The 28,000-nt window shown below is 49.4% G+C and overlaps 1 protein-coding gene across 3 annotated transcripts; it reads right to left on the minus strand.

Moving 5' to 3' along the window:
- Nucleotides 1-677: 677 nt before the first annotated feature.
- On the minus strand, nucleotides 678-27,651 carry HNRNPM (heterogeneous nuclear ribonucleoprotein M). Of its 3 annotated transcripts, XM_083421586.1 has the most exons (16): nucleotides 27,403-27,593; nucleotides 25,512-25,684; nucleotides 21,483-21,535; nucleotides 20,657-20,664; nucleotides 20,443-20,536; nucleotides 19,440-19,640; nucleotides 16,389-16,542; nucleotides 14,843-14,892; nucleotides 13,150-13,210; nucleotides 11,114-11,215; nucleotides 9,028-9,072; nucleotides 8,233-8,307; nucleotides 7,034-7,132; nucleotides 4,324-5,126; nucleotides 3,511-3,562; nucleotides 678-1,356 (listed from the first exon to the last, which is right to left on the minus strand). In XM_083421586.1, the coding sequence occupies exons 1-16, from the start codon at nucleotides 27,576-27,578 to the stop codon at nucleotides 1,193-1,195; spliced, it is 2,310 nt and encodes a 769-aa protein (XP_083277712.1). In that variant the 5' UTR covers nucleotides 27,579-27,593; the 3' UTR covers nucleotides 678-1,192. The 3 variants fall into 3 exon arrangements, with proteins under 3 accessions (XP_083277712.1, XP_083277710.1, XP_083277711.1); XM_083421584.1 differs by lacking the exon at nucleotides 20,657-20,664 and having other exon boundaries at nucleotides 27,403-27,651; XM_083421585.1 differs by lacking the exons at nucleotides 20,657-20,664; nucleotides 21,483-21,535 and having other exon boundaries at nucleotides 25,498-25,684; nucleotides 27,403-27,580.
- Nucleotides 27,652-28,000: the final 349 nt, after the last annotated feature.

Genomic DNA, 28,000 nt, shown 5'->3' on the forward strand with positions numbered 1-28,000 from the left:
TCATGAGCAGCAGCACATCTTCGAGCGCAGCCACACGCACACACTGAGGGGGGTGACATTTGGCGCACCGCCCCCAACTCCCAAGCCCACCCCAAGCCATCGGGATAAGACAGTAAGAGCTGTCCAACAGTGGAATTTGCTGCCAAGGAGTGTGGTGGAGTCTCCTTCTTTGGAGGTCTTTAAGGAGAGGCTTGACAACCATATGTCAGGAGTGCTCTGATGGTGTTTCCTGCTTGGCAGGGGGTTGGACTCGATGGCCCTTGTGGTCTCTTCCAACTCTATTATTCTATGATAAGGGGGCGAGGTGTGCTGCTTTGCCGGCGGCCTTCCCCCCTTCTCCCTTCGTTTTGACAGTTCGGGGGAGTCTCCCCAGAGGCTCGCCTTGGCACCATCATTACATGTTTCTTTACCGAGGCCTTTGGCCATTAAATAATCTATGGCCTGTGAAAGTGGGGAGGGGAGAGAGGATTGTTTATTACAACGAACTATTTTACTACTAGACTGTATGATATTCATTATGCTATCCAGTTATTCCCAGACACCATCCTGGCTCCCGGGCATCACCAGTGGCCAACAGGCAGCTGCAAAATGTGTCTGGCTAATTTCAAATACTGGCATGAAGCTTCTGCCCGCAAATCAGTGTTGCAAAATGCACAGCGACAACCAACACAGGATTCTTTGTAAGCCACAAGAGAACACTTTTAATATAGACATCGACTTCATACAAGACGTGTGGTTTTGGTTTGACTCATGGTCTAGTTGTAGATTTTCCAAGAAAAAAAAAACCTAAAAAAACCTTTTCATAAATTCACAGAAGTGAATCAGCATGACTTGCTTTCTTCAGAGGGTCTTTTCCAAAGAGTTTCTCTAACCAGGGAAATGGTGGGAACAAGACTTGATAGCCACCCGCCACTGGCGTTTATTTACCAAAGACATAGTGTAATGCGACGCCACTACATAGAACCAGATTGTGCATGTTAAAACACAGTTTCAATTCAAAAACAAAAACCCAGGACAGTAAAATAGGAAAAAAACAAATCTTATTTTAAAAAAGGAACTAAAATTACTCCAAAACGCAACTGAGTTGTCTTACCATATCACATCCAATTTTTTTAAAAAATCCCAACAAGAAAGTACAATCCCCAAGCGCTCTCCCTTCGTATTTAAAAAGGCCCCTGCCAAAAAACAAAACTTAGGCATTCCTGTCAATCCGCACGTCTATCTCCCTGCCACGAAGCTGGATCCCGTTCATCATACGGCAGGCTCTTTCGGCAACTTCCGGGGACTCAAATCGGACCACGCCGCACCCTTTGGACTTGCCGTTCTCCATTTTGATGTCTGCATACATGACGTGGCCTGTGGGAGAAGAAGACTCGCTTTAGCCCAGGTCTGTCCTCCTTGCCCAAACTGCATTCCTTATCAGTTATAGGTCTGCCTTATCCATTTCTGCGCCATGTTATTTTGATACCGGCTTTCGTAGGAACGCCTTGGTTTCAAGTCTGAGAGTTGGACTGGAAGTCTGGAGCAGCAGAGAGATGCTGGCACGTAGGCCACTCTGCCTTTTATTAGGTAAAGGTGCAGGGGCCCCTGACTATTAGGTCCAGTCGTGGCCTACTCTGGGGTTGAAGTGCTCATCTCGCTTTATTAGCCGAGGGAGCCGGCGTACAGCTTCCGGGTCATGTGGCCAGCAGGACTAAGCCGCTTCTGGCAAACCAGAGCAGCGCACGGAAACACCGTTTACCTTCCTGCAAGAGCAGTACCTATTTATCTACTTGCACTTTGATGTGCTTTCAAACTGCTAGGTTGGCAGGAGCAGGGACCGAGCAACGGGAGCTCACACCGTCGCGAGGATTCGAACCGCCAATCTTCTGATCGGCAAGCCCTAGGCTCTGTGGTTTAACCCACAGCGCCACCCGCGTCCCTTCGGCCTTTTATTAGTGGTACCCAAATGATTTCCTCAAAGAAGAAGAAGAAGAGGAGTTTGGATTTGATATCCTGCCTTTCACTCCCCTTCAGGAGTCTCAAAGCAGCTAACATTCTCCTTTCCCTTCCTCCCCCACAACGAACACTCTGTGGGGTGAGTGGGGCTGAGAGACTTCAAAGAAGTGTGACTGGCCCAAGGTCACCCAGCAGCTGCATGTGGAGGAGCGGAGACACGAACCCGGATTCCCAGATTAGGAGACTACCGCTCTTAACCACTACACCACACTGGCTCTCACTACACCACAAAGAAGGCTCAAGCTGTACTACTGGAAACCTGAAGCTCAGTGTCATAGCATCTAATGTCTCAGGTCTGATCTCCAGGTGGGGCTCAGAAAGCCTTCATGACTCCAAACCCCAGAGAGCCACTGCCACTCGGTGTAGACCGGGGTTTCCCAAACTTGGGTCTCCAGCTGTTTCTGAACTACAATTCCCAACAGCCCCGACCACGGATTCTGCTAGCTACGGATCAGGGGTGTTGTAGTCCCAATGACAGCTGGAGACCCAAGTTTGAGAAACCCTGTTGTAGACAATATTGAGGCGGGTGGACCCTTTGCAAGGCAGCTTCCTATGTGGACAAACTTAAATCAGCAACCCCCAGGCAGAGTGAAGTTTTTGGCAAAAGTCTAACCCATGGGTAGGCAAACTAAGGCCCGGGGGCCGGATCCAGCCCAATCGCCTTCTCAATCCGGCCTGTGGACGGTCCGGGAATCAGCAATTTTTACATGAATGGAATGTGCCTTTTTATTTAAAATGCATCTCTGGGTTATTTGTGGGGGCTGCCTGGTGTTTTTACCTGAGTAGAATGTGTGCTTTTATTTAAAATGCATCTCTGGGTTATTTGTGGGGCATAGGAATTTGTTCATTCCCCCCCCCCCCCCAAAAAAATAGTCCGGCTCCCCACAAGGTGTGACGGACGGTGGACCGGCCCCCTGCTGAAAAAGTTTGCTGACCCGTGGTCTAACCCTTCACCCCCTTGAAATGAGAGCGCCAAGCCTTGAATGATGGGGGAAGGAAGTGGCAAATCCAATCAATGCTGTATCATACGGTAGTAAGGAGATTTACCCTCACTCAGGGGCGTCAGGCAACAATCCTGGCCCCAGAAGGCCCCTCCTGGCCCCCGAGTGCCTTCTCCCAACAAGAGAACAGGCATCGCTATGGGGTTAAGCCTGACCACTGCATCTTTCACACCTGCTCCATCCAGCCAGCCAAAAGAAAAGAGGACTGTCCATCTCCCGGCTGACTGGATGCTTCTCCCGATTTAGTAACTTCAAAATCCACAAATCTCTTCTCAGAGGACGATGCATCTGCCACACAGCCTGCTCTGGGAACTCAGAAGGAACTGGGAAGTGGAGGGGTCTCCCTCCCCACTTGGGAGGGGGGCATGCCCGATCTAATCCTGCCTAATAGAGCAACATGGGAAGGACAAGCCAGCCCACAAAATGACCCTCCCCCCCCCCCAGGAGAATACACATAGCTCTCCCGTGCCCTTTGGGAATTTCTGGGTCGCTCCTGAATTGAGCTACTCACCACACTCGTTGAACTTGTCTTTCAGCATTTTCCACGTGAAATCAAAAGGAAGCTAGGAAGCGAGAGAGAGAAAAGCAGTCAGGATCATCGTCATTTAGAAGACATCTGAAGGCAGCCCTGTTTAGGGAAGCTTTTAGTGTTTGATGTATTGCAGTCTTTTAATATATTTTTGGAAGCCGCCCAGAGTGGCTGGGGAAGCCCAGCCAGATGGGCAGGATATAAATAATAAAATTATTATTATTAATTATTATTATCATCATCATCATCATCACAGGCCCCCCCCACAGGGGGGGGGAAGCACCACCACCCACCAGAAGTCAGGCACCTCCCCCTTGCTAGGAAACTCAAAATCCTTTCCTACCACGATGCAGAAACTTTCCGCCCAAGACCTGCGCTACATCCAGCCACACAACCTATTGGATTTGGATTTGATATCCCGCCTTTCACTCCCCTTCAGGAGTCTCAAAGCGGCTAACATTCTCCTTTCCCTTCCTCCCCCACAACAAACACTCTGTGGGGTGAGTGGGGCTGAGAGACTTCAGAGAAGTGTGACTGGCCCAAGGTCACCCAGCCGCTGCATGTGGAGGAGCGGGGAAGCGAACCCGGTTCACCAGATTACGAGTCCACCGCTCTTAACCACTACACCACACTGGCTCTCTTGAGGTGCTATTGAGGTCCGAGCCTATGAAAACCTCCCAGCATGCTCAGTTCTGTTTTCTCACAGGGGACGGGGATGGGATGTGGGGCACCGGGCAGAGGGAGGAAAATCTACTTGGAGCAGCAACCCAAAGCTCAACACAGCGGCTCACTCACATTTCTCACAAAAATCTGGCAAGCCTTCCTGGCTACGCCGGCGGCGGCGGCAGGTCCTCCAGTCCCGAGGGCGCCGGCGAAGCTCCCGGCGGCAAAGTTCCCCCTGTCCATCTCCATCGTCCTCTCGAAGGTGCTCCCCATGGCCAGCCCCATCCTGTCTAGCCCTGCCCCCATGCCCTGCCCCATGGCCGGCCCCATCCTGTCCATGTTGGTGGCGGCCGCCCCCATGCGGTCGAGCCCCATCCTGTCCATGTTGCTGGCCGCGATGCGGTCCAGCCCTATCCTGTCGATGGAGGCCGCCCCGAGGCGGTCCAGCCCCGCGGGCATCCTGTCCATCACGGGGCCCATCCCGGCGGGCCCCATCCCCGCAGGGACCATGCGGTCCATGCCCAGGCCCATCCTCTCTATGCCGGAGCTCATGCGGTCCACGCCGGCGCCCATGCGGTCCATGGTGGTGCCGACGCGGTCCATGGCGGAGCCCATGCGGTCGATGCCGAACCCCAGCCCTGTGCCCATCCTCTCCATTCCTGTCCCCATCCGGTCTATCCCAGAGCCCATGCGGTCCATGTTGGACGCCAAGTGGTCGATCCCGAGGGGTGCCATCCGGTCCATGCCGGAGCCCATACGGTCCACGCCGGAGCCCATGCGGTCCAGCACCAGACCCATCCTGTCCATCTCTGAGCCCACTCTTTCTATGCCATGCCCCATGCCCGAGGGGAGCCTATCAATGCCCGTGGCCATGCGGTCGAGGCCGGGTGCCATGCGGTCGATGGTGGGGATGCTGGCCCCGCCTCCGCCGCCACCTGTGAAAGAGAAAGAGGGGACACGTCAGCAAGGGAAAGGGAGGAACAAGCCCTCTAGAAAGGGGCAACTCAAGAGACAGACCCAAGCACAATTAGTGTACAGTGGTGCCCCGCAAGACGAATGCCTCGCAAGACGGAAAACCCGCTAGACGAAAGGGTTTTCCGTTTTGGAGGTGCTTCGCAAAACGAATTTCCTATGGGCTTGCTTCGCAAGACGAAAATGTCTTGCGAGTTCCTGCGATTTTTTTTCGCTCCCCACCCCCTTTTTTCTAAGGCACTAAGCTGCTAATAGCCTTTTAGCAGCTAATCCGCTAATCCCTTAAACCTTTAATAGCCGCTAAACCACTAATAGCGCTAATCTGCTAATGGGGTTGCTTCGCAAGACGAAAAAACCACTAGACGAAGAGACTCGCGGAACGGATTCTTTTCGTCTTGCGAGGCACCACTGTATTTTAAATATTGGCGTTAATTGCATTAACAGGTTCACCCACAGCCGCTTCTCCCAGCAGTTTACGGACTCCGAGGTTTGCCTCCTTCCAGGCCCGCAGCCCCATTCTTAAAATTTTCTGTTTTACAATTTAGAATATTCAACCTTAAAGATATCAATGACTTCCCTTCTATTATCAAGTGCACACAATTTCCCCCCATGTATTCAATAAACAGGGACGTGGGTGGCGCTGTGGGTTAAACCACAGAGCCTAGGACTTGCCGATCAGAAGGTTGGTGGTTTGAATCCCCGCAATGACGGGCTGAGCTCCCGTTGCTCGGTCCCTGCTCCTGCCAACTTAGCAGTTCAAAAGCACGTCAAAGTGCAAGTAGATAAATAGGTACCGCTCCGGCGGGAAGGTAAACGGCGTTTCCGTGCGCTGCTCTGGTTCGCCAGAAGCGGCTTAGTCCTGCTGGCCACATGACCCGGAAGCTGTACGCCGGCTCCCTTGGCCAATAAAACGAGATGGGCGCCGCAACCCCAGAGTCTACGACTGGACCTAATGGTCAGGGGTCCCTTTACCTTTATTCAATAAACATTTTCCAATCTTCCTTAAACATGTTTTTCTTGTTCTCTTATTCTATATGTTAGGTCCACAAGCTGAGCACATTCCGTCAGTTTAAGTTGCCATTCTTCTTTAGTTGGGACCTCACTCATTTTCCATTTTTGGGCTAACAAAACACGAGCCACAGTAGTGGCATACACAAACCCCCTTTTTTGACACCTGGGGATTTCCGTCTGAATTATCCCCAGCATAAAGGACTCTGCAGCTCCATTTCTCTGCCAGTCTCTGACTTGCTCCACACACTGGTGTGCTCTATCGCAAGCTCACATTTTTGAACGAAACTTCAGAATACAGTGGTGCCCCGCAAGACGAATGCCTCGCAAGACGGAAAACCCGCTAGACGAAAGGGTTTTCCGTTTTCAGAGTTGCTTCGCAGGACGAATTTGCTATGGGCTTGCTTCGCAAGACAAAAATGCCTTGCGATTCCTGGGGGTTTTTTTCCTGCTCCCCACCCCCTTTTTCTAAGGCACTAAGCTGCTAATAGCCTTTTAGCAGCTAATCCGCTAATCCCTTAAGCCTTTAATAGCCGCTAAACCGCTAATCCGCTAATGGGCTTGCTTCGCAAGACGAAAAAACCGCTAGACGAAGAGATTCACGGAACGGATTCTTTTCGTCTTGCGATGCACCAGTGTATGGTGGGGTGTGCACTGTGGAGGGTGGCTGGGCAGGGAACTGACCTGGTTATTGTAATCGCCAATTTCTTTGGTTGTCAGGCGAGTAAAGACAACAACCAGAAAAAGCCCTTTTCAAAACAGAGGGGGGAGATGGCAGTGGCTGCTTTGCCGAGCGCACACAAGATCCAAGCCTAAGAAGGGTTTGTCACAGCTGGGAAGACACAGAGTGGAGCAACCTTACCTAGCCCCCTGTCCAGGGTGTCCCCAAAGCTACGAGGCATCCCCATTTCGTTCCTCGGGAAGTCTCTTTCAAACCCGCCTCCGATCGCACGGTCCATTTCTGGGAACAAAGAGCAGTTTTTAGTCCTCTGCCAGGAGAGCGGAAAACACAAAGGCAACAGGCAAAGAAAATGCGGCTTCCCAGTCTATACTGACTGGCAGTGGTTTCCCAGAGCTTCTGGCAAAGGACATTTTCATCCCTTACTAGAGACAGTAGGGATTGTTATCGCCACTGTGATAGGAATTTTGAGGTCTTAGATATATGGTAATGTTCATAAGTGCACCAACCAAGCCCGTACAGTGGTACCTCGGGTTACATACGCTTCAGGTTACAGACTCCACTAACCCAGAAATAGTGCTTCAGGTTAAGAACTTTGCTTCAGGATGAGAACAGAAATAAGGCTCCGGCGGCGCGGCAGGCCCCATTAGCGAAAGTGGTGCTTCAGGTTAAGAACAGTTTCAGGTTAAGAACGGACCTCCGGAACAAATTAAGTTCCTAACCCGAGGTACCACTGTACATAGATCAGCACAGGAAGACCGACCTAGAACCATTTTGATTCCTAAACTGACCAAATGTTTCCTCTGCAAGGTCAAAGTGGGAAACCTCCCCATTGTCTCTTTCCTCACAAATCCTGTCTTAAGGGAACATTTAAGATATGAATAGGGTGTGAGCCTGTGACCTGGCCCAGGAACTAAGTATTTATCACTACAAAAGACTGGCCAGGCTACCCAGGCAATCCAATCAAGTAACCTGCCAGACAGGAGATAAACAAGGACAGGAGAAAAACAACATTTAAATTTCTGTTTTAGACCGCCTTTTCTGTGATGTAGGTGTGATGTTTCTGGGGGTGGTCTTGATCTACAGGGTGGCAATTTCAAAAGTCTTTATAAGGCCTTGCACATTATTTTTCTGGGTTCCTCCTCTCTCCTGTGGGTGAGGGGAGCACCCGCTGGAGTGCAGAAACTCAATGTCCAGGAATAACACGAGTCACAGCCCATCAGCATGGTGAAGACTAGGTGAAGGAGAGACGATCAGAATCAAAGGTTTAAAGAACCCCAGAATCGGTATTCTGAAAATCTTGTGGGTGTCAACACCATTCTCCTTCCCAAGCCCTATTAAGAGCAAAGCCGTTTATGAAGATTAGCAATCTTTTGTCTCACCGCTCATCCTGCCCAGGTTCATCCCAGAAGGGAAGCGGCCCAGGTTCTCCATTCCGCTGAAAGGCCCTTCCATCCCTGAATAGCAACAATAAAAGAAACAATGAGCAAGTTCCCAATCCCTCATGCCTTGCCAGCTAACCCATCTGTGGCATTTGAGAGGGCACCAGGCTCAGATTTCAAGAGCTCCAATGGCTCCTTTATTTTCAGACATTAGCGGTATGTAAGGCTTGGTGGCGCTGTGGGTTAAACCACAGAGCCTAGGACTTGCCGATCAGAAGGTCAGCGGTTCGAATCCCCGCGACAGGGTGACCTCCCGTTGCTCGGTCCCTGCTCCTGCCAAACTAGCAGTTCGAAAGCACATCAAAGTGCAAGTAGATAAATAGGTACCACTCTGACAGGAAGGTAAACGCCGTTTCCGTGTGCTGCTCTGGTTCGCCGGAAGCGGCTCAGTCCTGCTGGCCACATGACCCGGAAGCTGTACGCCGGCTCCCTCGGCCAATAAAGCGAGATGAGCGCCGCAACCCCAAAGTCGGTCACAACTGGACCGAATGGTCAGGGGTACCTTTACCTAAGGCTTGGGACTTTTGAGCTTTCCATCAGGCCAAGCCAACCACTGTCTGACCTACTCTGGAAATGCAGCGTATGAACACATTAAATAAAAGTGGTGCAGAGACGGCCTGGGAATATGCACGGCAGAGGAACCTGCTTTGAGGTGAGGGTCGCATTAAGTATCACCAGGACCCCACTGCAATCCTGCCCCCGTACACCAGTTCCTGCCCCCGTTGCCCCACTTACCTCCCATTTTGTTCATTCCAAAGCCCAAGCCTTCTATGCCCATTCCTAAAAGAGAACAGACAAGACAAGTGGAAATTAGAACCTATGACAGCGTTAAGATTTAGAGGACTGATACACCTGACCTAGTAGAGTGGTGCCTCGCAAGACGAAATTAGCACCACTGCATTTAAACACTGACAACGGCGGGGAGAAGCAGGACAGCTGCCGCAGCCGGTACCTCAGACTCACCCGCGCGTTGTGGCCACCGTGCGACACGGCTGCTGGAGGGCGGCGGGGCTCAGGAGCGCGACTCTAGGGAGAGAGAGGCGCTGGCGGCAACGGCTCTCTGAGGGGAGCGCGCGAGGGGGGTGGGCAGCGGCGCGAGGCACTAACCGTCAGCCGGAAGGTGGGAGGGAGCCGGAGGAGCGAGCGTGCGTGCAGTGACCACCTCCATGACACGAGAGGCAGGGCCGTTCTGTCTTGCGAAGCACCTCAGAAAACGAAAAACCCTTTCGTCTAGCGAGTTTTTCGTCTTCTGAGGCATTCGTCTTGCGGGGTACCACTCTATTGTCTGCCGTGGCTGACAGCAGTTTCCCAAGGTTCCAGACACGGAGAACAGTCTTTCCCCGCTGCAAAATCCTTTCACTGGAGATATAGGCCAAAAGCCTTCTTCCCTAGTCTAGAATCCCATTTCTCACTGATTATTCTTGGAAAGAGGACATGAGGATTAACAGTCGCTGGGGCAACCCAGTCAGATGAGCGGGGATAAAAATAATAAAATTATTGTTATTAGCGTTATCAGTGGCTGGGATTCGGGGCAGACTGTCTCCTGCAGGCCGAATACAGTCACCATGCCTAGCAGCCACAGATAACGGTTCTCCACAATGCGTTGGGTCTCCCTTAGAATCATAGAGTTGGAAGAGACCTTCTCTGCTTCTCTGGAGCAGCAGAAAACAACCTTTCTCCCTCCTCTATGTGACATCCTTTTATATATTTGAACATGGCTATCATATCACCCCTTAACCTCCTCTTCTCCAGGCTAAACATGCCCAGCTCCCTTCCCTTTTTATGGGAAGGGCCATTGCAGCTCCCGTGGGCATGGATTATCTAAGTGCTGCGTGAAGGAAATCAGAATCATTTCCAGCGTGTTACCGGACAGCAGGGACACAGATGGTTGCTTGCTCTCAATTTAGGCTGAGGCACCCTCTTTACTCCTGAGAGCTAAAACTTATTTGGGACAAACAAGGCGGCGCCGACAGTTCGCAAACAAGAGACAGAGCTTTTGGCTCCGTCAGCCTTCTGCCGTATCAGATGATGCTGGACGACAACTCCCTTTGTCCCTTTCCACCAGCCGTGCTGGCTAGGTCTGGTAGGAGCTGAAAGTCTAAATGGCTTCGGCCCAGTATACCTGAAGGAGCATCTCCACCTCCATCGTTCTGCCCGGACACTCAGGTCCAGTGCCGAGGGCCTTCTGGCGGTTCCCTCGCTGCGAGAAGCCAAGTTACAAGGGAACCAGGCAGAGGGCCTTCTTGGTAGTGGCACCCGCCGTGTGGAACGCCCTCCCAGCAGATGTCAAAGAGAAAAACAACTACCAGACTTTTAGAAGACATCTGAAGGCAGCCCTGTTTAGGGAAGCTTTTAATGTTTAATGGGTTATTGTATTTTAGCGTTTTGTTGGAAGCCGCCCAGAGTGGCTGGGGAAACCCAGCCAGATCGGCGGGGTATAAATAAATAAATTATTATTATTATTAATATTAGAGCAGATTTAGCCAAATAGGGTGCTCTTCAGACACTGCTGGATTATCGTCCAAAACCAGTTAGAAGCCCATATCGTGATATTGGTTTCATAATCTTTTACCTGGCAATAGACCACGAATCATGGTGCATGTGTGATGCAAAATTCACAATGGATGAGAAACTGAATGTATTGTGATGTATCGGTGTATCGTGATGTTTAGCTGGCGATACATCACGAAGTTTGAAAACCAGATCCGTCCTTATTTCAGACACCGGGGTAGACCAGCACAGAAATCATGAGATCCAGAAACATGACAGAACGCTAGGGGAGACAGCAAAGGAAAGAGCCCGGCCCCAGTTCCTCGCTCACCTCCGGGTCCCAGGTTGCCCATACCCAAACCCTTGTTCAAATGGTTTGCATCAATAGGTATTCCTCCTGGCCCCAGTCCCATGCCGATGCCTCCAAGTCCATCTGCAAAAGAAGAGAGGTTCAAAAAGCAGCCATCAGTACCAGTGTGCATTCACCCCCTGCCTGGAATGAGAAGCCAGGCCAGCTCCCTCCTTGCTGCCCTTCCATCGGCACGTGGAAACCTCATTTCCCAGTACGTTTCCGAGCACAATTCCAAGTCTTGCTGCTGATTGTGGTTGAATCCTGACAAGACAGAAGGACTGTTTTGGGAGGACAGGGGGCAGGCTGGTGTGGAGGACTCCCTGGTCCTGAATGGGGCAACTGTGCCCCTGAAGGACCAGGTGCACAGCCTGGGAGTCATTTTGGACTCATAGCTGTCCATGGAGGCGCAGGTCAATTCTGTGTCCAGGGCGGCTGTCTACCAGCTCCATCTGGTACGCAGGCTGAGACCCTACCTGCCCACGGACTGTCTCTCCAGAGTGGTGCATGCTCTAGTTATCTCATGCTTGGACAATTCAAAGTGTTGGTGCTGACCTTTAAACCCCTAAACGGCCTCGGTCCTGTATACCTGAAGGAGCGTCTCCACCCCCATCGTTCTGCCCGGACGCTGAGGTCCAGCACCGAGGGCCTTCTGGCGGTTCCCTCCCTGCGAGAGGCCAAGTTCCAGGGAACCAGGCAGAGGGCCTTCTAGGTAGTGGCACCCGCCCTGTGGAACGCCCTCCCATCAGATGTCAAAGTGATAACATTCAGAAGACATCTGAAGGCAGCCCTGTTCAGGGAAGTTTTTAATATGTGACATTTTAGTGTATTTTTCATCTTTGTTGGAAGCCGCCCAGAGTGGCTGGGGAAACCCAGCCAGATGGGCAGGGTACAAATAATAAATTATTGTTGTTGTTGTTGTTCCAACGGGCTTTCAGTAAATGAAACGGCTGGTGCCGTGCTGTTTTTCTTATAACTATTGGTGTGCTTTAAACAGTTTTTATACGTATATATAGCTTTAGTTCTGCCAGTTTAGGAACTGGCAAACCGCTCCAGTATTTTGCCAAGAAACTCCATGGACATAAAAAAGGAGCAGCTTTGAGAAGAAAGTGAGAGTTTCCAAGGCATGCTCTGGTTCATGGGGTCACGGAGAGTCGAACAGGACTAAGACGACTAAACAACTAAATAACATAGCTTTAGTTGGTTTTTTATTCGTTTTTCCACATTTTAAGTCAGTTTTAAGCCATTGCAGGATATGCGTAAGTGGGGCTTTCGCTGAGCTCTTGGCAGAAGCTTCTATGTACCCCGTGCCAGAAATGGAGGGGAGAGATTAGGAATCTGGAACATGACTGGGAGGCAGCAAGGAGGAGGAAGACTCAAGGAAAAGATTCGGGGGGGGGGCAGAAAGAGAGAGATGCAGGAAGATACGGTCTGCAAGTTAATTAAAGGACAGCCCCCCAGGGCTCCCCTGACCATACCTCAAGTCTCCACAGGGTGCCACAGCACACCGGTTGACAACCAATGTCGCATACTAATTTTAAAGTGCCCAGACAGCATAGCCCACTGACCATGAGAATTTAACTTTTTACGGTGGAACATAGCAGGAGAGCAAGCAAATCTCCCCGATGACAAGAACACACTGTTCCACAGGGCAGGTGTGCGAGCCAGTGGCGTAGCGTGGGTTGTCAGCACCCGGGGCAAGGCATTTGCGCCCCCCCCCGCTGCACTGTCCCTCCCCCAGATAGTCCCTCTCTCTCTCTGCACCGCACCGCACGCCTGGCACCCTCCCCTCCACAGTGGGCGGCGACCCAGCGGCTCGGATCGGATTCGCATAGCCAGCACTGCAGTGAGAGTGAGTGAGCCAGGTAGGGGCAGAGAGCTGCGAGTGCGAGCACGCTCCCCCCAGATGTTACGCCCGGCCCCCCCTGCAACCCCCCACGCTATGCCACTGGTGCGAGCTACTTCCCATGTGGAGTAACACAGCCATTTCTTGTGCAACCTTTTCTGGAGATACTTACGAGGAAGCTGCTGGGGCCGCTCCGGAGGGAAGAAGTCCCCTTTCGGCAAGGCTCGCTCGTCCTGAAATATCAGATGCAAAGATCAATGCAAAGCCGAATGCAGCAGATCCCTGCTGTAGCATTCGATTTTGCACACAACTGTGGGACGACCTCCCACCAAACGAAAATCATAAACAGGACCTGCATAGGGAAGCTTTTAATGCATGGGTAGGCAAGCTAAGGCCCGGGGGCCGGATCCAGATCCAGCCCAATCGCCTTCTAAATCCGGCCCACGGATGGTCCGGTAATCGGCGTGTTTTGACATGAATAGAATGTGTCCTTTTATTTAAAATGGATCTCTGGGGTATTTGTGGGGCATAGGAATTTGGTCACCCCCCCAAAAAAGATTACTTGGATGTAATCTGGCAACCTACCATATTTTTTGCTCTGTAAGACTCACTTTTTCCCTCCTAAAAAGTAAGAGGAAATGTGTGTGCTTCTTATGGAGTGAATGCAGGCTGCGCAGCTATCCCAGAAGCCAGAACAGCAAGAGGGATTGCTGCTTTCACTGCGCAGCAATCCCTCTTGCTGTTCTGGCTTCTGAGATTCAGAATATATTTTTTCTTATTTTACTCCTCCAAAAACTAGGTGCGTTTTGGGGTCTGGTGCATCTTATAGAGTGCAAAATATGGTAGTGTACCCCCCCCCCCCAGGGACAGTGGAACAGCCCCCTACTGAAATAGTTTGCTGACCCCCTGCTTTAACGTTTGATGTTTTTCTATTTTGGTGGATTGTAGAGCTGGGTGACACACATCATCCAAAACCCATTTGCGAAGTCCGTATCGTGATATCGGTTTCATAATTTTTGATCTGGCAATATACTGCGAATCATGGGGTGTGCACGCATGTGCGTGCTAAACACAAATCATAACACACAAAAAACAACAACAACATGAAGCATATTCACCCAGTGCTTTTCAAGCTGCACTGGCTCCCGGTGGAGTACAGGGTCAGATTTAAGGTGCTGCTTTTGACCTTTAAAGCCCTTCATGGCCTAGGACCCTCGTACCTACGGGACCGCCCCTCCTGGTATGCCCCACGGAGAGCCTCAAGGTCCATAAATAGCAACACCCTAGTGGTCCCAGGCCCTAAGGAAGTTAGATTGGCTTCAACCAGAGCCAGGGCCTTTTCAGCTCTGGCTCCGGCCTGGTGGAACGCTCTGCCTCATGAGACCAGGGCCCTGCAGGATCTGATTTCTTTCCGCAGGGCCTGTAAGACAGAGTTGTTCCGCCTGGCCTTTGGCTTGGAGCCAATTTGATTCCCTCCCTCCCTTGCTTTCTTTTTTCTTTTCCTTCTCCTCCTGCGATGAGGCTACATTTTAATATTTTAATGTTCCATTATTTTAATGTTGTATTTTACTTTTGTTTTTAAGTTGTAATCATTCATCTTGTTTTTATTATTGCTCTGAGCCCGGCCTTGGCTGGGGAGGGCGGGGTATAAATAAAAAATTATTATTATTATTAAGGCTATGCCTCTAACAAGTTCCATCCTTATTTCAGACATTGTTATGTATCAATATATTGTGATGCTTAGCTGGTGAAACATTGCAATGTTGAAAGCCAGTATCACCCAGCCCTAGCTGGAAGCTGCCCAGTGTGTTTGGGGCATATACATTATATGCACGGCATATAATTATTATTATTGTTCTACTTACCATCTTCACATGCATCGGTCTGTCAAACAGCAGCTGCCCATTGAACATGGCTGTGATTTGGGTCAAGGAGCGTGCGTCGTAGATTAGCCCAACAAAACCCCGAAGAGATGGCCCCTGCAAGCACCTGACAGCTTTTTGTTTAATCTGACCAGATCCAGCTCCTTCTCCAACCAACAGCTGCCAAAGCGTGACACTCGAACCACGAATCTATCGGCAGAGGCCGTCAACCTTTTGGACCCATGGGCATATTCAGAATGCTGAGGTTCTCTAGGCCCTTTCCTCACCCCCATCTACACTGCTCCAGGTCTGGGTCAAAGTCAGATCCACTGGAATCAAAATGAACGCTCTTGAATTTGCATGACGGGGCTCCCAAAAAACCACTATCAAAGAAAAGCTTACACCAGAAGATTGCACTGTTTTTTTAAGAAAGAAAAACACAGGTCTGCACTATTAAAGTTCCAATTTTATGGAAGTGCCTTCAGGCTGAATTCAGACAGGTGCCCGGTGGAGACTTTTTAATTTTCAGCAGATGTTCCAAGCCTTTACAGTTAATTTTAAGTTTCTCTTTAGTAACACCACAGCGCACAGCTTAGAAACGATGGTGTTAAGGGGCACGTAGAAATAAATAAACAAAACCACCAATAATCACTGAAGACATCTATGGACACAGAAGTGACCCTTGATTTGTTGGGTGATTTTGAGAGCACCTCTTGAAAATAATAATGGGTATCTGTGGTCTCATGTCATGTTTTTGCACCACAACAATATTGGAAAATGCTATGTCTATGACTATTAAGGTTCAGAAAACAGAGGTATAGAATTTCATGGTGGGATGGAAAATATATGAAATTTTAAATAAATCAGCTTTACAATGTACACACCTAACTCTTCCTCAATACTTCAGCCACAGGTGGAGGGTCACATGGCAAAATCCTGAACCAAGTTTAAAAAGATTCCCTGCATGTAGAAAGCTAGCAGTTCTAGCCAAGAGATGGAGAACTTGTGGCCTGTCGGGTATTATCAAATTTCAACTCTCATCAGCCTCTAGGGGTCAGGGATGATGGAAGGGTACATCTGGAGGGTTACAGATTCCTCTACCCCATAGCTCACCTCAGCTTCTCATTGACATTAGTTTTTTTTTCTACATAGAGGAGATTGTGAGGTCCCCCACCCCAGCCCACGCACAGTGAACAGTGTGAGCCTCAAACAGCCAGTCCAAAAACAGATTGCTGTTTGTATGAACTAGCCCTTAGATCAGGGCTTCCCAAACCCGTGTCCCCAGCTGTTTCTGGACTACAACTCCCATCATCCCTAGCTAGCAGGGCCAGTGGTCAAGAACAATGGGAGCTGTAGTCCAAAAACAGCTGGGGACCCAAGTTTGAAAAACCCAGCTTGGTTAAGGTTGGGACGCAGAGGTGAACCACCAGCATCTCCACCAAAAAGCCCATAGATTATTCCCTGGGTGTACGTGCAGGAATTCTGCAACTTGGGCCCTCCTCGGCTATCACCCTTCCCACACACACACCCCAGCCCCAGAGAAAGATACAAATGGCCTGAACAGCTTCAATAGCCTGCTCAAAAGTCACTGTGCCAATGCCCCGGCTCTTCCCGTCTTTGTCTTCCAGGATGTCTGCCCGGACCACTACGCCAGCCATGCTGAAGACCTCCTTCAGCTTCTTCCAGCCAACTTTGTAATCCAGCTGAAGGAGGAGAGGGAGAAGGGGTTAGTGTCTGTACGAAAATGCATTTTACAAAGAACAGATTGCATCGGGCGAAAAGGAAACCTATGTAATGTAACAGCTGCAAAATTTTGCGACTCCAATTCAGGCCGCAGAAATGCTGAATCTGTTGCCTTGACCATTTGTCAACTCCCTGTTAAAGTGAGCAATCTGTGTCTCTTGAGGTAGTGATAGGGGTGGAGGCTGGCTGGTTGTTTTGCCGTGGTTTTCTTGAGCATGGAGACACTGTGTCCGGAAGGAGTTGGTGAGGACAGAGAAGCTGTAATTTATGGACTGATTCAAAGGAGTTTTAGAAGAAGCAAGAAGACCCTCTCTTGGGCTCAAGGGAGAGAAACACATTGCACAGTGGTACCTCCGGCTGCAAACAGGATCCGTTCCGGAGATCCAGCCGCATCCTGAGGAATTTGCAACCAGAGGTACCGCTTCTGCGCATGCGCACGGTGTGTAGAGCACTTCTGCGCATGCGGCAAAACCCGGAATTTGCCGCGTTCGCATCCTGAAAGATACACAACCAGAGGTGTGCGTATCTAGAGGTACCACTGTATTCGACTCGATATGCATAAATACTACTGCTCGTTAATAGTCGCCATCCTGCAAGCAAAGTGTCATCCTCAGAGTCTTGTGTGTGGCGTCTACTTCATTGCTAGGGCTTCGAGGGTGAAACCGCTGCATCGCTCTGCACGACTCAGAAGAATAGCTAACAAGAACACAGTGCTTAAGCGACAGAAGAGTGACCTTTAAGGTGAAAAGCCAACAAACCACAGATAGGACTAAGAGTTAGCCTGAGGGGCGGCTTGTATCTCAGTATCAAGAGCTGGGTTTTCACTATCATTCAGAAATACCTCTGAGCAGAATGAACCACAACACAGCATACACATGAAGCTCAGCTGTGTTAAAACCACCCACAAGACCTGTTTCGCATAAAGCAGGCATAGGCAAACTCTGGTCCTCCAGATGTTTGGGACTACAATTCCCATCATCCCTGACCACCGGCCCTGTTAGCTAGGGATGATGGGAATTGTAGTCCCAAACATCTGGAGGGCCAGAGTTTGCCTATGCCTGACATAAAGGAACAGCTCTCAAGCGGCATTTTTACTGCATTAAGAGCTGACCAAGCTAAAAGTTAACCCGTTAGCTGGAAGACTCCCCTCGGCACAAAATTAAGACACACCTTCCCACACCTCACCATGCCTTTTATATGGAGTGGACAATGGTGCTTTTGAGAACCAGAAGAGCTCTCTGTTCCCACACTTCGTCGTGGTGATATATTACTGTTAACAAGGGGACCCTGATGTGTCCCTTTCCAACATACTCCATTCCTTCCCCCCAGTCAGTCAGAATGCCATTCAGTTTCTCTCTTTCTCCCTCTGATCTGTTTTCCCTAAAGGCATTTTCCACTTTGCAAAGCCAGGGATCTCAAACAGTGGGTGGTGCTGTTTTGGAGACATAAGGATCCAAACATGAAAAAGGGAAAAAGAAGACGACGACTGGTAGGATTAAATATTTCGCTTGCTTTTTCCACTATCCTCCCCATCTCTTCTTTCTTTTAGGGAGGGGTAGGGATCGCCATGCTCCCACATCACTTAGCACTTAGCAAATGCTAGATGCTTTAAAAAAAAAAAAACTATCAGTAGGGGTGTGGAGGTTCAGTGCAAGGCCTCTGACGACCCTCACCATCACACTGCCTTTTGGGCATGAAGGAAAGCAGAGGAGGGATAAGAAAATACACTCAAAATACCCTGCTTCATACAGGCAAAGGCATGTTAAGATGTTCAGCTGCCCTGACGCCAGGGCTAGCACCTTCCCAAGAAGCTGCAAAATCACCAGGCTCCTTAAGGGACAACACAAATGACACGCCAAGCTCCTTAAGAGACAACACAGATGAAACAAAGGCAAGACAAAGGGTGGTGGGAATGTAAAAAGGTGAAAGGCTTCTGGGAGATGATATATAACGAATTGAAAAAAATGTTGAAATATACATTAATAAAGAAACCAGAAGCATTTCTCTTGGGAATTCTTGGAAATGATATACAGTGGTGCCCCGCAAGACGAATGCCTCGCAAGACAGAAAACCCGCTAGACGAAAGGGTTTTCCGTTTTTCAATGCACTTCGCAGGACGAATTTCCCTATGGGCTTGCTTCGCAAGACGAAAATGTCTTGCATTTTTTTTCGCTCCCCACCCTTTTTCTAAGCCGCTAAACCGCTAATAGCCTTTTAGCAGCTACTTCGCTAATCCTTTAAGCCTTTAATAGCCGCTAATAGGGTTGCTTCGCAAGACGAAAAAACCGCTAGACGAAGAGACTCGCGGAACGAATTAATTTCGTCTTGCGAGGCACCACTGTAAATAAAAAGGAATGCAAGCTTTTTTTATATGCAGTAACGGCAGCAAGAATACTATTGACCCAAAAATGGAAGCAAGGAGAATTACCAACGATGGAAGAATGGAGGATGAAATTAATGGACTATGCGGAACTTGACAAACTAACGGGAAGGATCCGAAACTGGTGGGACCAGAAGTTTACCGAGGACTGGACTAAATTTACGGATTATTTGAAAAGTATTTGTGATGACCAGACGACGTTTGTAGGCTTGCAGGAAGCTCTGTGAGGATTAATATTAGAAATATTGCAAAAATGAAGGAGGAGAGGAGTTGTGTTATAAATGTAAAGGCAATATTAAGCTAGGAAATGTGTAAGAAGTGATTAAGGCGGAGGATTGTCAGAGGTTCTGATGGAAGCCTAATAAGAGGGTATTTGTGATGAATTGTGTGGTATGTTTTATAATTTTATATTTTAAAACTAATAGAAATATATATATATATATTTTTAAAAAAAGGCAAGACAAAGGGGCCACTCACATTGGCCACAAAGACCGTGCTCCCAAGCCTGCCTGCCTGCAGGGCATGAATGATCTCGTTGGGGATGTTTGGGTTGTTGAGGATGCTGGGAGGGATGTTGATCATCCCGGGGCCGCCGGGACCAGGGCCGATGCCCATCCCGCCACCGGATGCAGCCATGGCCTTCTGTACGGCTCTCCTCACGTGCTCTCCATCAGGATCCTAGGACAGAAAAAGTGGGGAAAGGTTTAGGCAGGCTCTCATTCTGCAGAGCAGCCGGAAAGCCAACTGCCTAAGAAAGCTAGAGATCAGGGAAGCATTCGTGCTCAACCTTCGTGCTGGTAGGATGACTTCCGATGTAGGCAAGAGCACTGAATCGTGTGAGACCTGGAAGGGGGAAGTGATACAGCCCAGACCCAGGTTGCTCAGCCCTTATAAGAACTATCCTGTGAATCATAGAATCATAGAGTTGGAAGAGACCACAAGGGCCATCGAGTCCAACCCCCTGCCAAGCAGGAAACACCATCAGAGCACTCCTGACATATGGTTGTCAAGCCTCTGCTTAAAGACCTCCAAGGAAGGAGACTCCACCACACTCCTTGGCAGCAAATTCCACTCTCGAACAGCTCTTACTGTCAGGAAGTTCTTCCTAATGTTTAGGTGGAATCTTCTTTCTTGTAGTTTGGATCCATTGCTCCGTGTCCGCTTCTCTGGAGCAGCAGAAAACAACCTTTCTCCCTCCTCTATGTGACATCCTTTTATATATTTGAACATGGCTATCATATCACCCCTTAACCTCCTCTTCTCCTGGCTAAACATGCCCAGCTCCCTTACCCGTTCCTCATAAGGCATCGTTTCCAGGCCTTTGACCATTTTGGTTGCCCTCCTCTGGACACGTTCCAGTTTGTCAGTTTGTGGCACTGGAATTCTTTTTTTTGGGGGGGGGGTCCCTCCACTACACTGTCTTATGGAAGCAAGCCAGGGCAGGGGGAGAGACAGGCAGCCGCAGCCCCCACAGGCTCACCTCCTTCACTTTCAAGGGCCGGCCGCTGAGGCTGTGCTTGTTGAGAACCTCCACAGCCTTCTTCATGCTCTCTTCCATCTTGAACTCGACAACACTGCGGGGGGGGGGGGGGGAGGAAAAAAAGAAATCCAGAGGGAATCACAAAGGGCTCCCGGATGTCACCCACGCCCCCTGCTACAATAAGGTGGTTCAATAAGGTGGTTCAGCTACTTACGCACATCCCTTTCGACGTGGAAATTTCATGTCAGGCAGGGAGGAGCCGAGCGCAGAGCAGGAAGGAAAAGGAACAGGTCAGTAAAGAGCCAGATGAGCTTAAGATATTTAAAAAGGATACTTGTTTGTCTTTACAGTCGTTAAGGTCAAGATTTTGCTGTTTTAACAAGCGGCAGAACTATTTGCCTGCATCCTAGAAGCTACATGGCTAGGGCTGACGCAAAAGGAGTAATGATATGCAGACAAGACTCCAAACTTCTCTCAGAGACGTCACTCTTCGAGCTCCTACTTGCCTCTAGGACATCCAACCTCTAGCCACTCTACCCCCAAAAGAAATCAGCCTTCAGGGAAGAGTCTGAAACTACCTTCCACTGAACTGAAAAGCAAAAATGGACGCCTGCAACAGCTATCTTCGGTTTTTTTACATTTAGACACAGACTGCCATGGAGTTCTGACATTTATGCAACCTCTCTCTTCCACACCGAGCTTACAAAGGTCAGCAACGAGAACCACGAGAAACATTTAGGCTAAGGATTTGGACGTTCATGTACCAGTAAAGGAAGTACACAAGGACCCATGCGTAAGTCATACAGCCAAACACCAAAGGAGGGCAGCAGAGGGTTGCTGCTGCGTCTAACATGCCCCATGTCCACCTCCTCCTCCCCCCCACACACCAAGCAGCTCTGGGGCAGCGCCGACGGTAAAACCATACACACTACGCATCCCAAGTTCATTTGGTTCCACACCGTTAACAGTTACATTATTTATCATTATTTTTTTTGGTCATGTAGTAAAAATCCACGGAAGAAATTCTCTCGGAGACTTACCCTTGACTTTCCTTCAGCGTCCATTAAGAGCTCCACGTATGTTACCTCACCAACTACAAATGAGATTCCAGACGGTACATAGACCAAGGGAGAAAGCCAAGAAAACAAGGGGGATTTAGAACAATCGTCAACAACCTTGTATGGAGCCTTTGCCTTATTAAAAGCCCAGGAGCACTCCACATTTGCTAGTCCACCGCAACTTGGCGTTACGGGTGCGTGATACGTATTAAAGCAGAGTCCTTGATTTCCTCGCACTAGGTTGCCACGCCTTTCGGTTTCCCTCAGGCTTTGATGCCCGTTCATCTCCGGGGAACGAGATGAGAGATGGAAACCTCGCATGGGAGATTGTCGCCCTCTTTAGCCAAACCCTCAAAACTAATTAACGCTTTAAAAATATTAAGAAGGGCCCTGCTGGGTCTAGTCCAGCACGCTGTTCCCAGGGAGGCCAACCAGACAGATGCCTATGGGCGGCACACAAACAGAGCCACTTTCCCCACGATAGTGGAGGCAGCTTTCAGGGTTATCGTACCTGTTGACAGCCTGATCCTCTGTTAACTTGCCTAATCCTCTTTTAAAGGCACCCAAGTCGGTGGCGATCGCTGCCTCTTGCAGGAGGAAATTTAACAGCTTAACCATGTGTGAGGAAGCCCTTTCTTTTGTCTGTCCTGCAATTGTCCCACAGTAAGCTTCACTGGATTACTACTAGTTTTAGTGCTATGAGACAAGGAGAAAACGTCTTCTCTATCCAATGCATCATTTTAGACACTTCTATCTTGCCCCCTTGCTTGCCTTTTCTCTATACTGGAAAACCCCTTCCTCATAGGGGAGTTTAGAGTCTAGACCGGGACGCGGGTGGCGCTGTGGGTTAAAGCCTCAGTGCCTAGGGCTTGCCGATCGAAAGGTCGGCAGTTCGAATCCCCGTGACGGGGTGCGCTCCCGTTGTTCGGTCCCAGCGCCTGCCAACCTAGCAGTTCGAAAGCACTCCCGGGTGCAAGTAGATAAATAGGGACCGCTTACTAGCGGGAAGGTAAACGGCGTTTCCGTGTGCGGCTCTGGCTCACCAGAGCAGCGATGTCACGCTGGCCACGTGACCCGGAAGTGTCTCTGGACAGCGCTGGCCCCCGGCCTCTTTGAGTGAGATGGGCGCACAACCCTAGAGTCTGTCAAGACTGGCCCGTACAGGCAGGGGTACCTTTACCTTTAACAGAAGACCAGGTTGGTTTTTTCTACTCCCAAGTTGCCCCTGAATTCAGGATTCTATTTATGCCGTGTGGCTAAATCTTGAATTTACAGGCATCTCCTACTTTTCCTCAAAGGAGCTACAGATAGCGCAAAAGGGCTTGCACTTCAACCTGACTCCTCTCACCCAACTAGTACAACACACTAGCCCTTTCCACTTCCACATTTCTTTCTCCACAGTGACCAGATGTGAGTTTTCCAATACAGATTTTGCTTTGCGCTGCTTTTCAGCGATTGAAAAACCTGCAATTCTGGTTTTCCGCCATTTGCTGCTGCTCCCCAAGTCTGGGTTAAAATAAGCGTCATGGGGGGGGGCGGAGGGAAATATTACACTTTACGCTAGAAAGCATGTGATCTACTTCAATTATTGGGCTGAACTTCACAGCCCAAAACCCATTCCTCCCAAACACTGTCCTAAGAGAGAGGTTTGCAACAGGTCCCATCCCACAAGGGGTCTAAGTCCAGACCACATCACTTTACCAAAGCTCTTCTGAGTCAACACTGGGTCAGCGTTTGAAAGCAGCCAGGCGACAGTCGCATTTTGCAGCTGGCAACAAGCCTTTTGCAACTGAATGGAGATGTCCGGGCACCACTTTTGAAGTCTAGCATCTCCACCTGCCTGTCCTGGTGAATAATCCAGTTCCCAGGAGCCACTTGGCTCCTAGATTTTGTATCCCATTGCTCTGTGTACTGATTTAGGTGGAGGAATATCAAGAACGCTGGCATAAAGTTAAATAATAATAGAAAAGGATAACGTACCACACATCCCACTTTTGAAGTCTAGCATCTCCACCTGCCTGTCCTGGTGAATAATCCAGTTCCCAGGAGCCACATGGCTCCTAGATTTTGTATCCCATTGCTCTGTGTACTGATTCAGGTGGAGGAATATCAAGAACACTGGCATAAAGTTAAATAATAATAGAAAAGGATAACGTACCACACACCTGTAACGTCAAGTTTCACCGACAAGTGATAAAACTGAAATGACTTCACCGAGAGGAGGACACCATTAAAAACATTTCAAAGAGAGGCATCCAAAACACACCAGGTGAGATCTGAACAGACCACAACACTTAAAAGTCTTCTAAACCATACTTACTGGCACCAAAGATGCCTCTGGAGTTACTATTAGAAATCCCACGGTTGTTGAGTGATGGAGCAGCAGCCTGTCACCTCCGTTTAGCTGCTGCTCCTAAACCTGAACCTGGGGGCCCTGTAATTCTTACATACAAAAACCCAGAATGCTAACCGTTTTTAGAGCCACATTCCTAGTTCTTGGAACTATGGTGACTTGCATCGAGAGTAATTAATTTGGACTGCCTTAAGCAATCGTTTTTGGTGAATGGGGCTGGGGGGGGGGAAGCAGCTTTAAGCGATGCCAGATTAATCAACTCTGGGCTGCAGTCACAAAACCCAAGAACGCTCTCGTCTGTACATAACACACTAAGCTATCTGCAGAGAGAACGAAGAGGATTTCTCTTTTTTTTCCTCCCGGGATCACCTGCCAAGATAAGCAGCTGAGCAGAGCAACAAGAGGAAAAGCGGTCCCACGTTAAGATTTTGGCATCCGCGCGAGCTGAAGGAGAGGCCGAAACACACAAGCTCAGCGCAGGGCTTGCAGTGGGACACAGCTATGAACACACACGTTCCTATTCGCCAATATTTCACGCACGGCGTAGATCAGTAACTGTCACGTTCCAAAGCGGCGTTCCATTCAATGTAACGAAACCATAGCTGGAAGGAGGACCGGACAGTTAGCCTGTGAGTCCACCATCTGCTGAAAGCTACTGAGATCTCTGGGGCTACCAACACGCACCACACTGAGTGTTGACATGTTACGTGTGAATGGGCCACACATCCCTTAACGGGGTTGTGCGTGTAATCCCCATTTGCCTCAAGGGAACCTTCCCTGCAATTCCTTAGGCTCCTAAGCACGTTAGCCATCGTTCTCCACTTTAAGCCACGGGGACCCTAAGTTTCAAAGCACGTGACCCAAATTTATTTCCCAATTTATAATGCGTTTCCAGAGATGCCCTCCAGGAGGATGGATTCCCCCCCCCTTATCTCCCCCCTAAATATTTGCTCTGTAGCTCATTATTCAGCTATGAACAGATTATAGTTTGGTTCCAATTCTGTGTAGACTTTTTGGATGAAAAACACGTCTGTGGGGGGAGTTCTTTATTTGAAACGTGGTGGAATCGCTTCTTTGGGCCAAATTTCCCTCGGAGCTGTAAATCTTTGTAAGGATTTAGGACAAAGCTACGACCAGAACGGAGGAGCCAATCAAGTCACCCTTTTGCAAGGCGGAAAGGGAAAGGTGGGGGAAGGCAACCCATCCTCCTTTGGAGTTCACTCTTAAACGGTCCTGGATATTCAACAACGAAAGCAAGATTGCATCAACCAGGAGGAAGGCTGCTCTCCTTCTCCTCAGCAGCAAAACGTGTCCAGACCCATGAAAGGCTTCAAAAGCATGTCCAATATTTGAAAAGAAAAAAAAAAGCTCACACCAGGCCCTGATAATAGAAGCCTCTATCTGCAAAGACTCTTTTGCTCTGAAGCCTTCTAGACAATGCCAAACACCTGCACACACAGGACGCATCCTGTGAGGGCACAGCAGCTAGCATGCACCATCAGGAGAGCCTGTCCTCAAAAAAAAAGCCTTGCTTTTTCAACATAGCTACAGCTACCCGGAATCACCTCTGGCACGCTCCCAGCTTCAGAAGGAGGAAAAAATTAACGCCACGGGGAAGGGCGCAACGTTGCAGCTCAGGCGTACGCAGAGCTGTTTACCTTTCTCTTTGACTAGATCTTTGAGGTACTGCCACTTCACGTCGAAGGGGATGTTGGTAATGAAGGCCCGGTATCTTTTCGAAGGGCTGGCGTAGGGCTCAAAGCGACTCCCTCCTCCACGCTTGGCACTTTTCTCCTTCCTTTTCTCGTTCTGGGTTGGCCGCTCGCCTTCACTGCAAAGAAAGAAAAGGGGCCTACGGTTAAGGTGTTTTAAAAGTTACCCAGCTCAAAGCCTTCCAGCATTTAGCAGCCAAAGCCAAAAAAAAGGGGGGGGTACACACACACACACTCGGTATATTAGTACAGGAATGTCCTTCTTACAGAGACAGCTTTACTTACAAGGTGGGGGGGGGGGCAATATTACTGAACTTTGATTTTATATATTGTTATAAGAAAAACTTTCCCTTATGGGGTACCCAAGAGTCCTTATGCAGGTTCTCTATTGGTAGGAGAAAATAACAGAGGCCAACCAGAGAATATTGAGAAGCAAAGCAGCTAGTAAGCCTGATCTTTATTAAACTGTTGCAACAGGGTCTCCCACTCACCCCACGCAGGGAGGGAGGAACCCCGAACATTGGTGTGCAAGCTCTTATACAGTATAGACATTTGAAATTGCCTCCACTGTAGCTCAAGACTACCCCCAAAAACATCATGCATACATCACAGAAAGAGGTGGTCCCCAGCAGAAAATTTGAATGTGCTGCTTCTCTCCTGTCTGCCAGGATTCCTGATATTGTAATGCCTTATCTGGTTGCCTTTTCTGGGCAGCCTGGCCATTCCTCTGAAATGGTAAAATACTTAAGTTCCTGAATCTCTTATGCGTATTGACAGTGTGCTCAGCTTAACAGATACTTGCCATGCTGTATTTGCAAAGGGAGCTGTAAGCCCCAGTCAAAAGACAACTGCAAAAAGTTTTCCCCATTTCCTTGAAGAGACATTTGAGGTCAATTTAGGAGGAGTCAAAATGGCTTCAGGATTACTCTCCTGTACTATTTCAGACACGTGGTTTATATACTTATGTGTTTGCCTTGTACATTTATGAATATTATATATATATGTGTGCGTATGTGTGAATATGTCTATATATGTGTCTGTGTGTGTGTGTACAGTGGTACCTTGGGTTAAGTACTTAATTCGTTCTGGAGGTCCGTTCTTAACCTGAAACCGTTTTTAACCTGAAGCACCACTTTAGCTATTGGTGCCTCCTGCTGCCGCCGTGCCACTGGAGCCTGATTTCTGTTCTTATCCTGAAGCAAAGTTCTTAACCTGAAGCACTATTTCTGGCTTAGTGGAGTGTGTAACCTGAAGCGTATGTACCACTGTATTATATATATGTGTGTGTGTGTATATCTGTATGTATATATATATATATATATATGTGTGTGTGTGTGTGCGCATATTATATATATATATATATATATATATATATACACACACACACACACATATATGTCTGTCCCTATATATATGTATATAAACATATAAACGAAAGCAAACATATAAACATATATATATATATATATATATAGACCTCAGAATTCCTATAACCATATTATTTTTTCACGGAGAACCTCAACGACTTCTCTGCTAAGACCTATCCCTCTTGGCCTCTCCCCCCCCCCCCCCAATTTCTCTCTCCTTTCCGTTTCGCGGATTTGGCGGGCGAAACCAAGCCAGGCCTTCGCTTCCAGGCGGGCTCGACTAGATGTCCCTCGGGACCCCCTTGCGGTTCCACTTCAGCCGAGTTAACGGCAGAGACAAGAAAATTGGGGGAAATTTCTCCGTTCCCGGATGCGGCGCGTCCAACCCGTGAGGAAAGGCAAAGGCCTCTTTTCCCCCCCTTTTTCTGAGGCGCTCCTCGACCGGCTTCCTCCTCCTTCTCCCCACCTACCTCTTGGGGACGCCCTCCCCGACGCCGTTGCCAGCCCCGTTGGCCGCCGCCATCCCTCCTCCGGCCAAGGCCCCGGCCTCCGCCATCTTGGCGCCGCCTTCCGAAACCGCCGCCGCCACAGCCGCCGCCATTTTCTGCTCCTCCTCAGCCCGTCGCCCGCGCGAACGAGTGCGCATGCCTCGCCTCCGCGACGTCACTCCCTCCTCCTTCTTTTTCCCCCTCCCGCCGCCGCTCCGCCTCAGCCAATAAGTAGCAAAGCCCCGGGGAAACACGCCCCCTCGGTTCATGGTCCTGGCGGGAGCCACGCCCTCTTTTCCCGAAAGCCACGCCCCCTCTCCTCCTCCGCCCTCTCCTCACATTTCTCGAGATAACCACGCCCCCTCCTCTCAGGGCCACGCCCCTTTCCCCTCAGTCCTGGAGAGAGAGCCACGCCCCCTCTCCAGAAACATCTCCTCCCTACTGCCGCTTCGTTATTTGGATAGGAAGGACAGTAGAGATAAGGAAATGATAGAGCGGCAACGCAGCCCGGACTTCCGGTATTGATAAACTTCAATCCCCGTCGTCCTTGACCGGCGGCCTCGCTCTCTAGGGATGACGG

The sequence above is a fragment of the Podarcis tiliguerta genome (genome assembly GCF_965153285.1).
Source record: "Podarcis tiliguerta genome assembly, chromosome: 18".
NCBI lineage: Eukaryota > Metazoa > Chordata > Lepidosauria > Squamata > Lacertidae > Podarcis > Podarcis tiliguerta.